The following is a 16,919-nucleotide window of genomic DNA, read 5'->3' as shown; positions in this document are numbered from 1 at the left end:
TTGCTTAATACTAGCCTGACTCAAAAAGAGCCATGAGAGAATAAATGAAACCATTTCTAGAGCTCCCCCAGACCCAGGAAACAAGCTCTGATCAACCAGAGTGGCTATCCCTTGTGTATCAGTGGGAGCACTTCACAGAGATCCCAGAAAGATTAGACTTCAGTGACTAAACAGTCTCTGCATAGTGATAAACAGAAAAATCTTAAAAGGTATCAAAGGAAAAAGAACCATTATGCAGAGAAATGACCACAAAAATCTCCTCAGAAAATGTTAAGCCAGAAGCAGTCAATGACATGACATCTTTAAAATGACAAAAGCAAACAATCGTGAATGCAGAATTTTATATCCAGTGAAAATAGTTTTAAAAATTAAAGCAAAATAAGGACTTTTGGAGAACATCTGTAATAAAACACAGAAACCAAAAGAGTAAGTTGGACTCCATCAAATTTATATTTTCTACTTTCCACAAAACACCATTCAAAAAGTAAAATATATATGTATGTGTGTGTCTATATATATACACACACACATATATATATACTTTAAGATATATATCCTTGTACGTATATGAAAAAAGCCTTGTATCCAGGATATATAAAAAAACTTGCTATAATTCAGTCATAAAAAGATAACCAATCTAATTTTAAATGGGCAAAAGTTTTGAATAGACACTTCACTGAGTAGATATATAAATGGCACATGAAAAAAATCTCAACATCATTCATCAGGTAAATACAAAAAAAAAAAAACCACAATAAATGAGAGAGGATTACACGTGTGTTGAACAGATAAAATTAGAAAGATTAAATATAATCAAGTTTGCCAAACAAGCAGAGCAACCAAGAGCTCTCCTACATTACTTGTGGGACTGTAAAATGGTACAACCACTGTGAAAAAATTGGGACAGAAATCATTTAAACACATATTTGTTATATAACCCAGAAATTTTGCTACCTGTGTATCTAAGAGAAATTAAAATATGTGTATAGGCAAAGTCTTGTACCCGAGTGTTATTTGTTACCTAGAACATGGAACATTCATCTACTGTAGATGAATGGATGAATGAATTGATGGATATTCATACAATAGAGTACTATTCAGTGATTAAAAGTGAAAAACTACTGATGAATGTAACAACATGAATAAATCTTAAAAACATTATGCAGAGCAAAAGGAGCCAGACATGAAGTAGTATATACTACATAGATAATTATAGTTATATGAAACCTTAGAGAAGTTAAATCTATTCTTGATAAAAAGCACAACAGTGATTGCTGAATCTGGGGACATTTGGCAGATTGACTGGGAATAAGCACCACAAAATTGGCAGAGGGGATATGGAAATGTTTTATATCTACTTATGATGGTAATAAATGCAAGTGTATACATTTGTCAACACTCTTGTAGTTTAATTGTGTCCTCCAAAATTCACATTTAAATGTTAATCCCCAGTACTAGGAATGTGGTACCTTATTTGGAAATAGAGTCATTGCTGATGTCATCAGTTAAAATGAGGTCATTGTTGATGACTTCTGTACTTATAAAAAGGGAAATTTGGACACATGCACACACAAAGGAGATGTCATGTGCATATTGGATTTATGCCACATGCCAAGGAAATGCATAAGAGTGTCATCAAACGAACAGAAGATAGAAGCGAGACATGGAACAAGTCATTCCCTGGAGCATTCAGAGGGTGCATGGCCCTGCCAGAACCTTGATCTGGGACTTCTAGCCTCCAGAACTGTGACTAAATTTCAGCAATAAATTTCTTTGGCTTAAACCACTCATTTTGTGGTACTTCATTACAGCAGGATTAGGACACTAATACAACTCATCAAAGTATATAATAAATGCATGTTAAGTTGCAACAGTCGTGTCCGATTTTTTGTGGATCCATGGACTGTAGCCCACCAGGCTCTTCTCTCCATGGCATTCTCTAGGCAAGAATACTAGAGTGGTTTTATTCCTAGTTTTTTAAGGAATCTGCAAACTGTCTTCCATAGTGGCTGTATCAATTTACATTCCCACCAACAGTGCAAGAGTATTCCTTTTACTCCACACCCTTTCCAGCATTTATTGTTTGTAGAGATTTTGTTGATGGCCATTCTGACCAGTGTGAAGTGACATCTCATTGTGGTTTTGATTTGCATTTCTCTAATGAGTGATGTTGAGCATCTTTTCATGTGTTTGTTGGCCATCTGTATATCTTCTTTGGAGAAATGTCTGTTTAGTTCTTTTCCCCACTTTTTGATTGGGTTATTTGTTTTCCTGGTATTGAGTTGTATGAGCTGCTTGTATATTTTGGAAATTAATCCTTTATCAGTTGTTTCATTTGCTATTATTTTCTCCCATTCTGAGGGTTGTCTTTTCACCTTGCTTATAGTTTCCTTTGCTGTGCAAAAGCTTTTAAGTTTAATCAGGTCCCACTTGTTTACTTCTGTTTTTATTTCCATTACTCTAGAAGGTGGGTCACAAAGGATCTTGATTTGATTTATGTCATCGAGTGTTCTACCTATGTTTTCCTTTAAGAGTTTTACAGTTTCTGGTCTTACATTTAGGTCTTTAAGCCATTTTGAATTTATCTTTGTGTCTGGTATTAGGAAGTGTTCTAATTTCATTCTTTTACATGTAGCTGTCCAGTTTTCCCAGCACCATTTATTAAAGAGGCTGTCTTTGCCTCATTGTATATTTTTGCCTTTTTTGTAAAAAAATAAGGTACCCATAAGTGCATGGGTTTATTTCTGCTCTGTCTATCTTGTTCCTTTGGTCTATATTTCTGTTTTTGTGCCAGTACCATACTGTCTTGATGACTGTAGCTTTGTAGTATAACCTGAAGTCAGGAAGGTTGATTCCTCCAGCTCCATTCTTCTTTCTCAAGACTTCTGTGGCTGTTCGGGGTCTTTTGTGTTTCCACATGAATTGTGAAATTTTTTGTTCTAGTTCTATGAAAAATGCTAGGAATAAAACCACCATATGACCCAGCAATCTCACTCCTAGGCATATACCCTGAGGAAACAAGGGTTGAAAAAGACACATGTATGCAATTGTTGATTGCAGCACTATTTACAATAGCTAGAAGATGGAAGCAACCTAGATGCCCATCAACAGATGAATGGATAAAGAAGTTGTGGTACATAAACACAATGGAATATTACTCAGCCATAAAAAGAAACACATTTGAGTCAGTTCTGATGAGGTGGATGAACCTAGAATTTATTATACAGAGTAAAGTGAGTCAGAAAGAGAAAGATAAATATTGTATTCTAATGCACATATACGGAATCTAGAAAAATGGCACTGAAGAATTTATTTACAGGGTGGCAAGGGAGAAACAGACACAGAGAATGGACATATGAACATGGAGAGAGGGGAGGAAAGGGTGAGATGTATGGAAAGAGTAACATGGAAACTTACATTACCATATGTTCAATAAATAGCCAATGGGAATTTGCTGTATGGCTCAGGAAACTCAAACAGGGGTTCTGTATCAACCTAGATGGGTGGGATGGGGAGGGAGATGGGAGGGAGGTTCAAAAGGGAGGGGATATATGTATACCTATGGTTGATTCATACTGATGTTTGACAGAAAACAACAAAATTCTGTAAAGCAATTATCCTTCAATAAAAAAGATAAAGAAAAGAAAAAAAAATACTGAAGTGTTTTGCTATTTCCTCCTCCAGGGGGATCTTCTCGACCCATGGATCGAACCCACGCCTCTTACATCTCCTGCAATGGCAGGCAGGTTCTTTACCACTAGCACCACCTGGGAAGCTGTCAATAAGTGCAAACATTTTCTTAAATGTAAATTACACCTCAATAAATTTGATTTAAAATGATTGAATCTAGTTCATTAATATCTGAAATAAAGTCCTTGTAACTGGAGAGTTCACATGGAGGTAAGTTATATAATCTTTTAGAATCTGCATTCTAATGCACAAATTTGGGAAAGTAATCTTGCCTCACAAGTTTGTTGTGAGAATCAAATAATGTATATGAAATGTAAAGCAGTATTTCTAATACGCTGCTGCTGCTGCTGCTGCTAAGTCGCTTCAGTTGTGTCCGACTCTGTGCGACCCCATAGACGGCAGCCCACTAGGCTCCTCTGGAGCTCAATACATTTTATTCCTTCCCCTGGAATGAATGAAAGCAGAAAGCTTCCCAGGAGCTAGGCAGGGAGGGGTGCTATTTTTTGTTCTGTTTATTTATCTCTGTTTTTCATTGTATTGTTACTAATTAAGTTGTTTTCATATGACTTAAAAAAAAATTGTTTTAGCATAAGTGACCCTAGCCATGAAATTACAAGATGTTTGCTACTTGGAAGAAAAGCTATGACAAACCTAGACAGCATATTAAAAAGCAGAGACATCACTTTGCTGACAAAGGTCTTTATAGTAAAAGCTATGGTTTTTCCAGTAGTCATGTATGGATGTGAGCGTTGGACATAAAGAAGGTTGAGCCCTGAAGAATTGATGCTTTCAAACTGTGGTGCTGGAGAAGACTCTTCAGAGTCCCTTGGACAGCAAGATCAAACCAATCAATCCTAAAGGAAATTAACCCTGAATGGAAGGACTGATGCTGAAGCTGAATCTCCAATACTTTGGCCACCTGATGCGAAGAATTAACTCATTGGAAAAGATTCTGATGCTGGGAAAGATTGAAGGCTGGAGAAGGGGGTGGCAGAGAGTGAGATGATTAGATAGCATCAGTGGACATGAATTTGAGCAAGCTCTGGGAGATAGTGGAAGTCAGAGGAGCCTGGCATGCTGCAGTCCATTGAGTTGCAGAGTCAGACACAACTCAGCAACTGAACAACCACAAAAGACCTCAGACAGGCTGGGACTTAACATTTTTAAAGTTATTTTACATCAACCCATACAGTTTTAAATATTTATTTCTGATTTCTATTTCATCTTACATGCATTTCTCTTTCTAAAAGTGAGCTTATTAGATGCTGTCTTGGGTAGGCCCTCTGTTTTCATCTTCATCAGTGTAGTCATAAATACAGTTGACAATTAGAGTTTCAATTAGAATATATTTTCAGCAATTGTTGAAAAATTAGTTTTCACAAATGATCTAGTACAAAGATATTTGCTTATCAGCATTGTTTTACACTCTGAGTATTTTGCAGACTATGGCAGGGATTGGAGAATAAGAAGAAAAGAGAATATCTAACTGCTAAGCAAAATAGATTTCTAAAAAGTTTGTCTTTTAAAAATCTCAAGCATATAATTTAGCCTTTAATTCCAGTGAAATGTGAAGGAGGTTCAGATAATTTCACTAAACTATTTCTTCAGCTCCTAAATATTATGGTGCCAGGGATGAAATACCTCATCAGATAAGGGTTTTAAATCAACATAAACAGTGTAATTCTGTGCTCAATAAATTAGCTGAAACCCCAAATAAGTTGGTATATTTGTAAAAATTATAGATGTGTTTTTTTGCTTAGTTCACCATGTTCTTCAAAAGAGTTTATATTTCTTCTAAGAACATTGTAGAAATGCTAAAGTCAAGACTTCAAATTACAATAGTGAAATAGAAAAACATAAAACATATAATTTGTCAACATATTTAGGAGAGAAAAAAAAATTTGACTACTTTATTCCACTTGAAATGCACGAACGTTTTTTATCAGATGAAGAATATTAAAGTAATAGTTAACATGTGGTCTGGTAAATTTTGAAAGCTAAAATAAAGATGTTAATACTACCTTATAAGCATTACCTCTGTTTTAAGTCCACATTTAGAATGTTTTATCAATAAACTATTTTAATTAGCTTTAATATTTTATCTGCTGCTCAGCTAACATGCACAATGTCTACTTACATCATCAAGAATTAAATTTGGAATTGTTAAAATATTTATTCAACAATACTGACTGTTTATAGAGGATATATACTGTTTCTGGAGTAGAGAGACAGGTTAAGAGTATCACCATTTTCAAGGAAATTATCCTAAAATTTAAAGAACTAAATATAAGGCAAAATTTTAAAATTAATATGGTCAAATTAAAAAGGCCTATTAGAGAGCATCATTTTATCCTTACCAAGACTCCAGAAAAATTCCTGGAGTATTTCACATTTAGTTAAGTGCTGAAGGATCAGTACTATATTATGACAGATGCATAGTTTCCCCAAGCTAAATAACAACAAATACTATTATAAAAATACTAGTGATAAAAACTAATTTATTGTTAACATATGTTAGTCAACTAACATATTGACCACATATTGTTTAATGTTTTTAAGTAGGTTGTACATGATATCTCAATTAATTCTTAGAGCAATCCTTATGAGGTATTATTTGTCCCATTTTTCAAGTGAGGTAATTGAAGCATGAAAGTGAAGTGAAAGTCACTCAGTCATGTGTTATTCTTTGCGACCCCATGGACTATACAGTCCATGTAATTCTCTACACAAGAATCCAGGAGTGGGTAGCCTGTCCCTTCTCCAGCATATCTTCCTGACCCAGGAATTGAACTGGGACCTCCTGCATTGCAGGTGGATTCTTTACCAACTGAGCTATCAGGGAAGCTGATATTGAAGCATAAAAAGGGGTATAACTTACTCCAGGCCACACCCTGTGTAGAAGAGCACAGATAGGCAGCAAGACTATGAAGGGGATTAAATGCTTCAATAAGATGATTTGGTTTTCTTAAATAATGGAGTCTATGGAAGAGAGAAGTTACAGTAAAAAATTAATGATGTACTGAAAAAGAATGGAGAGGAACCAAATGAAAAGGCTCCTCGTGGAAATACTGCAATGGTACAGAAAACTGATGATGAGTAGCTAAACCAGAGTCAAATATAACAATTTTTACACTGACAGATTTGATGCAGTGTCCCTGCTTGGGGGAAGGAGTGAGGAACAGAAGCTGAATCTGACTGAAGTTTACATTTTAATCACAGTATTTAAGAAGGTGTATGTGTCTTTCAGATAAAAGATGATCCTATACAATTTGCTTTAAAAATCTTAATAAATGGATACTTCTTGATTCCCTATATTTTGAACCAATTCACAGCCAATATTTGAAAACTGATCATGATGTTAGTTTCTTCATCATTCGCTCTTCAGCAGCTATTTATATGAGCCCTTCTTTTCTTTCCATTTTTGGTATTGTCCAGCTCTCTTGCTTTCTCTGATCCCAGCATGTAATTTATCTCTCTTTTATCTGTTCCTAAATGCCTACTCATTTCCTTTCTAAAAATATTTGAAGTATTTGTTGTCAATTTTTTGTAAACACTTTGTATCTTTTGAAGTCTTTCCTTTTGACTTATAACCCTTATATTTTTTTTTTCCAAAATTTTCCCATGATATAATGCTTCTAAATATATGATATACGATTGTCTATCTTCTCTTTCACAAATACCTAAATAATCACAGTGACTTTGAGGACAGCTGGTATGAGGGGTGTTGCTTAGATTAATGTTGATAACCCAAATTTAAAAGATTCACATAATTTTGCCAACTGAAGATAATTTCTAAATCAAAATAAGGATACAAAATGGACTAAAGAAAATACTTTGAAACATGATTAATTTTAATATGTTTACAGGGAAAGAGTAGATTCACCAGCAGAAAAACAATTACCAAAATTAACATTTTACAGTTTTTTAGTCTTAAAGCACAATACATTTTCCATACAAACAAATATATCACCATTACAGATACAATAATATGGCAACATTTATACACAAGGCCATTTGCCAGTAAGAAAATCAGTGGCAATGGTGATACAATACATTAGTTCATCTTTGTTAAATTTTTTGCTATTATACTTCCTGGCCTGCAGGAGTATTTGCCAGGATAACACTATAAATGTGTGACCTCAGTTTGAACAATACATAGAAGGCTCTGGTTGCCCATGCTTAATCCTAATCTATTATAGGATCACTAGAAATGATTTCGTACCACTACTCTGACATAATTCCATTTACTATTAAGGTCATTCCCAAGGAATCAAACAGTTTAACAGATTCACTTGGATATTAAGAAATTATTTTATACAAAATAAGTGCAACATCAGGATTTAATATTCTATATACCTAAACTTAATAGAAGAGAAAAACTATACAGGTATTTCATTGAAAATTATCTGATATTATGTGAAGTAGGTAATCATAGCACTGAACCTGGGAAAATAAAATCTTTTTCATCCTTAGAGTTACTGTTTTTATTACTGTTTTTAAATGCACCAGGTGATCTTCTGAGGACCATTCACATTCAATGTTTATTTTCATGTTACTAGTGGCATATACAAAGCACCATATAACATAATATATGAAATGTAGAATAATTATGACTATGTAATACTGTAGAAATAACTGCTAAGAAAATATAGCAATATTTAACACAGGATTTCTAAAACCATTACATATTCATTATTTTTCCCAAAGCTAATAATGTCCCATGTTTTATTTTACAGATGTAGTCTATCAAGATTTATATGCATTTGACCCTTTTGGGGGACTGAAAATAGCTGATATCTTCTGTACAGTAATGTTACAGTTTTATACAAACTTAAGAAACGTGGTATTTGGAACAGTCTTTATAATCCTCTTCCAACTGTTCCATTTCACATAACAGCAAATACTCTGAAAGCCTTTCCTCCTGGAGGATTCTGTAAGCTGCAAAAAAAAAAAAAAAATACACAAAGTACATTGATGTCATCTCCATGCATAATCCTTCAAACAAATCATGCTTTCTTATGACAGTCAATAAAACAGCTCTGTGAATCCAGATGGTCATCTTTCTCAAGACTACTATAGTTTATAGTTCTTGGAAAGCTTGAGTGGGGATGACATAATTCTTTAAATCATATGCTGGCTACAAGTTTACTAAAGAAATTTAAGGTGCACAGAAGTAATATTGGTACTTTATATTAAACTTCAAAGATTCCAGGTCATGTTTTCATACATTACCACCTTTAGTTCCAATAAAGTAGAGTTAAGCAGTTCTTATGCCATTCTACTAGGGAAATACAAAGATCCAGGTTTACAACTGACTGGCATGGTTATAAGTTTGTGGTGTTGGTGTTCAGCCACTCAGTTGTGTTTGACTCTTTGGGACCCCATGGACTATAGCCCGCCAGGCTCCTCTGTCATGGGATTTCCCAGGCAAGAATACTGGAGTGGGTCTCCTGGGGTTCTTCCCGACCCAGGGATCAAACCTGCATTTCCTGTGTCTCCTGAATTAGGCAGGCAGATTCTTTACCACTGAGCCACCTGGGAAGCCCTATGTAGCTGGCATACTTATTAATATTTTTAATGTATGTGGTTTAAAACAAATCTTAGGAAATTTAATGGTCAAGTCTGGAAGGTTCTAAGTATTTCTTCACCAAAATGGAAACATGAACACAAAAACAAATCACTCAATCTCTTTTCAGAAATATTCTAAAACAGAACTTCAAAGCAATGCAGAATCATTCCTTTTACTCTTTAATAAATTATTTATACGCTCTTTGAAAATATTAATCAGGGTATGTTTTGCTTAAATGCCTCAAATTTAAACCATTAATTATCATTTAATCTAATCAAATTTAAACTTTTGAAGTCTATACTTCTGCACAAAAGTTTATTTTCTAAACAATACAAAAAAGCTTTTAGAGATAAATACAATAAATGCTATGGGGATACAAAATGCAATTTATGTATGTATTCATGTACTACAAAAGGGGAGAATTTTAAAATGAAGAAAAGAATGTTAGAAGTGTGCACATACCACATTACACAGTAACACACACACACAGCAGGTTTTGCATACAAGCATATGGCTAATTGGAAGGCATTTTTATTTGTAGGAAACAAATTGACAAAATGCCCTAGAAAGTGTCTTTGTACACACTGATACACTGGAAAAATGTGTTATTTCTGAACTTACAGAACTAGTGCTGAATCTGATTTCTGAGACTGATTAGTTATATGACCTTGGGCATATCATTTAACCTCTCTGAGCCTCAATTAACATATCTGTAAATCAGAGTTTATAAAACCAACTTTATAAGGGTACTGGTGGAGCCAAGTTCATATACTTAAAGGGCCAACAGCATCTGAAAATTCATGGTAGGTGTTCAAAAATAGTCTCAGTTTTCTTAGGATATCATCTATCTTATTTTAAAATATGATAGGTAAATGAGACCACATTACTCAATTTAGCATATAAAACTGCATTATCATTCTCTTTAACTCAATCTCCTTTGAAGTGAAGTGAAAGTCACTCAGTCATGTCCAACTCTTTGTGACCTCAAGGACTATAGCCCACCAGGATCCTCTATCCATGAGACTCTCCAGGCAAGAATACTGGAGTGGGTGGCCATTCCCTTCTCCAGGGGATCTTCCCAAACCTGGGTCACCCATATTGCAGGCATATGCTTTACCATCTAAGCCACCAGGGAAGCCCTAATGTACTTTATATAACATATATATATATATATATACATAAATAAATATATATATGTGTGTGTGTGTGTGTGTGTATTATATGATATGATATATAAAGTAAAGAGAGAGGGTGACAGATGGGGGAAGGGTGTAGGGAATGAGCCTGTTGACCTTTTATTGAAGAAATTCTTAGGATATTCCATGTTTGACCATTAAATTTCCTCATGAAATTTTTTCTTGAAACCATGCTACTGCTGCTAAGTCACTTCAGTTGTGTCCGACTCTGTGTGACCCCATAGATGGCAGCCCACCAGGCTACCCCATCCCTGGGATTCTCCAGGCAATAACACTGGAGTGGGTTGCCATTTCCTTCTCCAATGCATGAAAGTGAAAAGTGAAAGTGAAATTGCTCAGTCGTGTCCGACCCTCAGCGACCCCAGGGACTGCAGCCTTCCAGGCTCCTCCATCCATGGGATTCTCCAGGCAAGAATACTGGAGTGGGATGCCATTGCCTTCTCCTCTTGAAACCATAAATGTTAAATATATTAGTAAGTACGATGGCAATACAATTTCAATTTTGTTCAGATTTAAGAAACAGTAAGTTAGTACTCTAGGGCCAGCCAGATAAGCCAGGTTGTTGAGAAGTCAACTTCTTAACAACAGCCTCTTGATGATACAGTCTCATTGGAAACTAGATGCTAAATACAAAGTTGTCATTTGATGAAGAATGGCACCCAGATGCTTATGTGAAGGCAATCCAGATAACCTGCATGGCGCATCCTTTGGTGTTCTTTAGAAAAACTTTACCATATGTGCAAACAAACCCTTGAAGAACTCAGTAAATGTTTAAAAGTCAGGAATTTTCCTGTATCTACACAAAACGCACAGACTTAATTCTACTTCCATAAGTACCAATGATTTGAAAAATTACTACAGGGTTTTTGTTTTTTTCTCTTAACTTTTATTATTACTTGATAAAGTAAGTTACATGCATTTTTCTCAAACCACTGAAATATGTAATACTAACGAGCCAAATATAAGATAACCTGAAAGGGTTCATTTATACCATGCTAGGCATCCGACTTCCAAGCAAACAGAGAATTTGGTTCCAGAGAAAATTGGACTCATTGTTTTTGTCAAATACTTTGTCAGATAACTGGATTAGAGAAATATTCAGTGCCTTGCTCACCTAGAAAGAATTACATATAAATACTAATCTAGAAAATCCGAAAGAGGATGAAAGAAATTTCCTTTTTATAAGATCAGTTAACAAAAGAATGGTTCTGACTCGTAATCCGATTTTCATGTTGATTTTTATAAGCCTGCAGGAGACAGGCACCTCTGGTACTACGGCTCCTCCCATCCCTGGAAGACCCACTATTCTACAGCCTGCAAAGGAAGCACACTGGCTTAGTCACGAAACCTCAAAGCCATGCAGGTTGGCTGTAAAGCCAGCATGAAGGGAGAGCTGATATATAAAAAAATACATATTATATATGTATGTTTATAAATATATATGTACACATATGTTAATTTACCTCTCTGAGAAGATTCCATTCTGAAAAGAAGCAGTGTAAGTCTTTCTTTTGTCCACAGGCATCACATCAACATAACCCCCCTGATTCTGAACCACGCCAGCGTGTACAGCGGCTCTGCAGATACTGGACAGCTGAGGAAGCAAGGAAAAACCCACCATCATTAGCAAATGCTTGCTGAATTTGTCCAGTCTTCTCTTCAATTGGACACAAGGTCACTGACATCCATCTCTCTACAGATTCCCAGTAAGCAACTACAGGATGATGTTTTGTGCATAAAGGAATCTTTCAAAAGTCACAAAGTGTTAGTCGATGAGTCGTGTCCGACTCTTTGTGACCCCGTGAACTGTAGCCCACCAGGCTCTTCTGTCCTACCCATGGAGTGGGTAGCCATTCCCTTCTCCAGGGGGTCTTCCTGACCCAGGAATTGAACCCAGGTTTTCCAGCACACCAGGCAGATCCTTTAACATCTTGAGGCACCGGGGAAGCTCATTCAAATTCACAAAGTTAAAGCCAATTTTGATCTAAGACTTGGTTTGTGTATTTTTGTAAACAGTGTGATTTATTTCTTGACCCATATATAAATATTTAGAGTCTCATTTCTTTTTTTTATTTTATTTTTAAACTTTACAATATTGTATTGGTTCTGCCATATATCGAAATGAATCCGCATTTCTTTAAAACTTATTTGAAGCTAAGTTGTGGGTTTTGGGTTTTGTTTGTTTGTTTTGGTTGCGGGTGGGCAAAGGGAAGGTATTTTGTACTCTGACAATCCAGGTAGATTTGGAAATCAACCCTGAAGATTCATTGGAAGGGCTGATGCTGAAGCTGAAGCTCCAATACTTCACACACCTGAATTTGAAAAGCCGACTCACTGGAAAAGACCCTGATGCTGGGAAAGATTGAAGGCAAGAGAAGGGGGTGACAGAGGACGAGATTGCTGGATGGCATCACCAACTCACTGGACATGAATCTAAGCAAACTCCGGGAGGTAATGAAGGACAGGGGAGCCTGGTGTGCTACAGTCCATGGGGTCACAAAGAGTCGGACACAACTTAGTGACTGAACAACAACAAATCCACTTGGAGATATCTTGTGGTTTAAAGCAAATGTCCTATTGAAAGCAATTCAGATATCAACAAAATTATTTCAGGTTAAAGCAGAAAATAAAGAAAAGCCAATGCTGAGCAAGTGGAGATCTGAAGGCCAATCTTTAGGGTGACTGCATGGATAAGATCCCTTCACCAGCTAACCATCCAAACAGCAAACTTTAACACTATTGTCCAAGCAATAAAATACAAATTAGCTCCTTTTATCTCTTCAAGGGCCTATTTATTATTCTTAAATTTTAGCCTTTGGGACTTCTCTGGTGGTCCAGTGTTTAAGAATCCACCTTGCAGTGTTGGGGGACACAGATTCTATCCCTAGTCTAGGAGCTAAGATCCTACATGTCACAGAGCAACTAAACCTATGCCCCACAACTAGACTCCACGTCACAACTAGAGAATCTGTGTACTGCAGAGAGGGGTCCCACGTGCCACAACTAGGAACTGACACTGCCAAATCAATCAATAAATATTTTTAAAAAATTGAGTCTTTGCTAGTCCCCATTCCAGTCACTGACCAAATGTTCCCAGGCTGGATTATCTGCACCCCATTTATATTCAGTTTTGACTTTAAACAACTCACACATAGTTATGGATATCTCTATAGTCCCTTTTCCAACATATAAGCATGTATTAAAAATGGGGTGGCTTTTCCTATTAGACAATAAAATCTATGCAGAGAAAACCTGCCCAAAAGAATAACCCCAAGAAGAAAAATATGAAGTAACAATCATAGCTTCTACGTAGATGCGCAAGGTCTATCACTGTTTTGAACATTCTGACATGAAGCACCAGGAAAGTTCTATATTCGCATTCTACCAGTTATATAATCAGAATTGAATTAAATTTCTATAAAGGAGAGAATTGTTTCAGGCCCAACAAACACTGCCATTTTTTACACAACTTAATTCTAGAAGTCAATGTTTTTCTTTTGACCAAATAAAGTCTTCTGTAGATTTTAATATCTGCTTTCATCCAAATGTTCTACCAAAATTTGTCAATAGCTGAGTAGATCCTGAGGAAATCCCACAAAAACGAAACACTTAAACTGTTTCAGTATAAAGCAATCTATGCCATAGCCCCAAGGGTCTTTTCTGAACCCACTGGTGTGCTCTTTTCTTATCTCTATGCACATATGAGTGACTTAATGTGCTTTTTTAAGTTCACATAGGCATGTGCATCTTACGTGACCTTGCTTTATTACTGTGCTCTGAACTCTGCGGCATCAGTCAGTATTTATTAGATCAGAGAGACCGAATGCCAAGCTGTTTAATCCTTTTCGTGTTTTCGCTATATCACAAAATACCATACATCTAAAACCTTGAATCCTTACTCTCAAGAATCATTTTATTCACCATTTAAAGTCCCTAACTGAATTAATATTTATGTCCAATAGGGTTCATAACAGATGGAATTAAAAGTAACTCTGTACACATTTCAGTACTTATCCTGTTCTGTTAAAAGGGTATTATCAGCATTTTTCCCAAGGCAATAAAAGTGCTTAGATATAACATTCACTAAATCCAAGCACTTAATATGGTTTGAAACTATTGTTTTGCCCATAACTCTGCAGTCAGCAGGCATTCCAATTTGAGTTCAAAGGTCAGAGGAGATTTTCTTTTCCTGGTCACACTTTATAAAAACTAATATATCACAAAAAGAAAAAAATTTCTCTGTGAAATCAGTGGAACGTTTTTAATGAATGCAGAAATTCACTTCACCTCTAACAAATGAGAAATAAAAGCTCAAAGAAAGAGGGTGTACAAGTTGTAACTCTATAAATGGAAAGAGAGAGAGAGAGAAAAAGATGGGGAAGGGAAAGAAGTTGGGAGATCGTTTCTCATTTGTCCATATCTTGTATATTTAAAGAGATAATGTATTTTGCAGGGGGAGTGTGAAAATTATTTCATTAATGGTTGATTCTGTACTTAGCACATAAAATATTTATATTTCTAATTTACTCTGCATAATAATACACAATATTTTACCCCATTTCACTGAAATAAGATAAAAATAATCTCAAGCTAACAAACCCTTAACTCTATCAAAGAGATGGCTTATAGGAATAAAACCATATAGGATATTTTGAAAGATTTTCACTAGACATGAATAAAATTAAATTCTTTTACTTAAAGGGATAATTTGGGAACAATGATTTCTTTAGAAATGTCTCATGGTTTTATATTTGCCCGTTCATATATCTATTATTTTTTTAACAAACTTTTCTGTGCAAGGTGTTTGCTGAATCACTGAATGTTCTAAGTTTTGTTAAAGCAAGAAGTAGGAGCCACAGATTCGATCACTGGGTTGGGAAGATCCCTGGAGAAGGAAATGACAACCCACTTTATAATACCTATTAGAACCTGTTAATTGCTAAATAAAAAGGAAAAAAACGAAACTAATAGGGTTAAAGAAATGCAACATTATACTTAGCTTCTTTACAGAGAAAGTGGCAGTAATTTAGGATGTAAAGAATGACCATGACCATGATTTTGACAGAAAAATCAGAGAAAGGATGTTTACAAACAGAAACAAGAATCTAAGCACAAACAGTGAGGACCACTGAATTAAGACACCAGCAGGATTTAAGTTGCAGATAAGAAGACTGCAATTCTTCCCTGGTGGCTCAGATGGTAAAGAATCTGCCCACAATGCAAGAGACCAGAATTCGATCCCTGGGTCAGGAAGATCCCCTGGAGAAGGGAATGGCAACCCACTCCAGTATTCTTGCCTAGAGAACCCCATGGACAGAGATGCCTAGTGGGTTACTCCATGGGATTGCAAAGAGTGGGAAATGACTGAGTGATTTTCACTACTACTACTAAGATGACTGCAAACTCGGAGCTGGAGAGAGACTTAGATTTGGAGAATAATTTCAGGGATAAAGGTGAACTAGGGAAAAACCAACCAACCAACCTGAACATAAATAAATTCACCAAGGGAAATACAGGTGTAATACACACATTTCAGGCCTCTTTTTCCAATCATATTCCCACAGTATTCTATTGAATAAGTGCATCAAGAATATACTTCTTAAATTTGTTTTTGTAACTCTTTGAATGAGATATTGGTGAAAGTGAAAGTCACTCAGTCGTGTCCGACTCTTTGCGACCCTATGGACTGTCATCCATGGAATTCTCCAGGCCAGAATACTGAAGTGGGTAGCCTTTCCCTTCTCCAGGGGATCTTCCCAACCCATCTGCCACCTAAAATCGAAACTTATCAGCATGGATTAATATTCAGATTCTCCAATTACATGCTTCAAAAGCTGGCTCTCTCCCTTCATCCCTCACACTAAACTGGCTGTAGCTACTTTTAGTTCTAATTCTCACCAGCTCAGATATAAGCAAACCTGCTATGACCATTTGAGATTTTGCCATGCCCACACAATTTGATGTGTGCCAAGCTGTAAATAAGACAGGCTTTGTTGCTGTTGTTCAGTTGCTAATTCGTATCCAACTCTCTTGGAACCCACGTACTGCCGTCTACCAGGTTCTTCTGTCCATGGGATTTCCCAGGTAAATGTGCCATGCCCACTTTCAGCTCTCTTGCTCTCACCTCCATGTCTCTGGAGAAGTCTTCCGCCCCACCTAGAATGTGCACTACTCCTCTTTACCAACTCACTTGAAACCTGGATTGGAAAGCACCATTTATCCACACTGAAGCCATGACAGCTACTCTTCCTGGTCCGCCCCAGTGCTGGCATCCATTACAATACACCATCAACTGGTTTGCTTTTGTGTGTCTTTTAACGATTACCTGTTTTTGATACTATGCTACTTTTTAAATACTCATTTGGCAGTGGAGAAACTGTTTATAAATTTGACAAACTCTTAACTATCCAGTTTATACTTCAAAAATCAAAAAGGCAAAGGAAGATTAAAGAAAAGCAAAATGC

At 36.0% G+C, this 16,919-nt stretch overlaps 1 protein-coding gene across 1 annotated transcript in view; it reads right to left on the bottom strand.

Moving 5' to 3' along the window:
* Positions 1–7,520: 7,520 nt before the first annotated feature.
* CRISPLD1 (cysteine rich secretory protein LCCL domain containing 1) overlaps positions 7,521–16,919 on the bottom strand; it is a 50,705-nt gene continuing 41,306 nt past the window's right edge. The window contains exons 14-15 of the mRNA XM_070802730.1: positions 11,919–12,049; positions 7,521–8,628 (exon numbers count right to left, since the gene is read on the bottom strand). Coding sequence (XP_070658831.1) covers positions 8,577–8,628; positions 11,919–12,049 — 183 coding nt within the window. The 3' untranslated portion in view covers positions 7,521–8,576. The remainder of the gene's footprint in view (positions 8,629–11,918; positions 12,050–16,919) is intronic.

The sequence above is a fragment of the Bos indicus genome, chromosome 14 (genome assembly GCF_029378745.1).
Source record: "Bos indicus isolate NIAB-ARS_2022 breed Sahiwal x Tharparkar chromosome 14, NIAB-ARS_B.indTharparkar_mat_pri_1.0, whole genome shotgun sequence".
Lineage (NCBI taxonomy): Eukaryota > Metazoa > Chordata > Mammalia > Artiodactyla > Bovidae > Bos > Bos indicus.
This window is presented reverse-complemented; position numbering and strand designations above follow the sequence as displayed.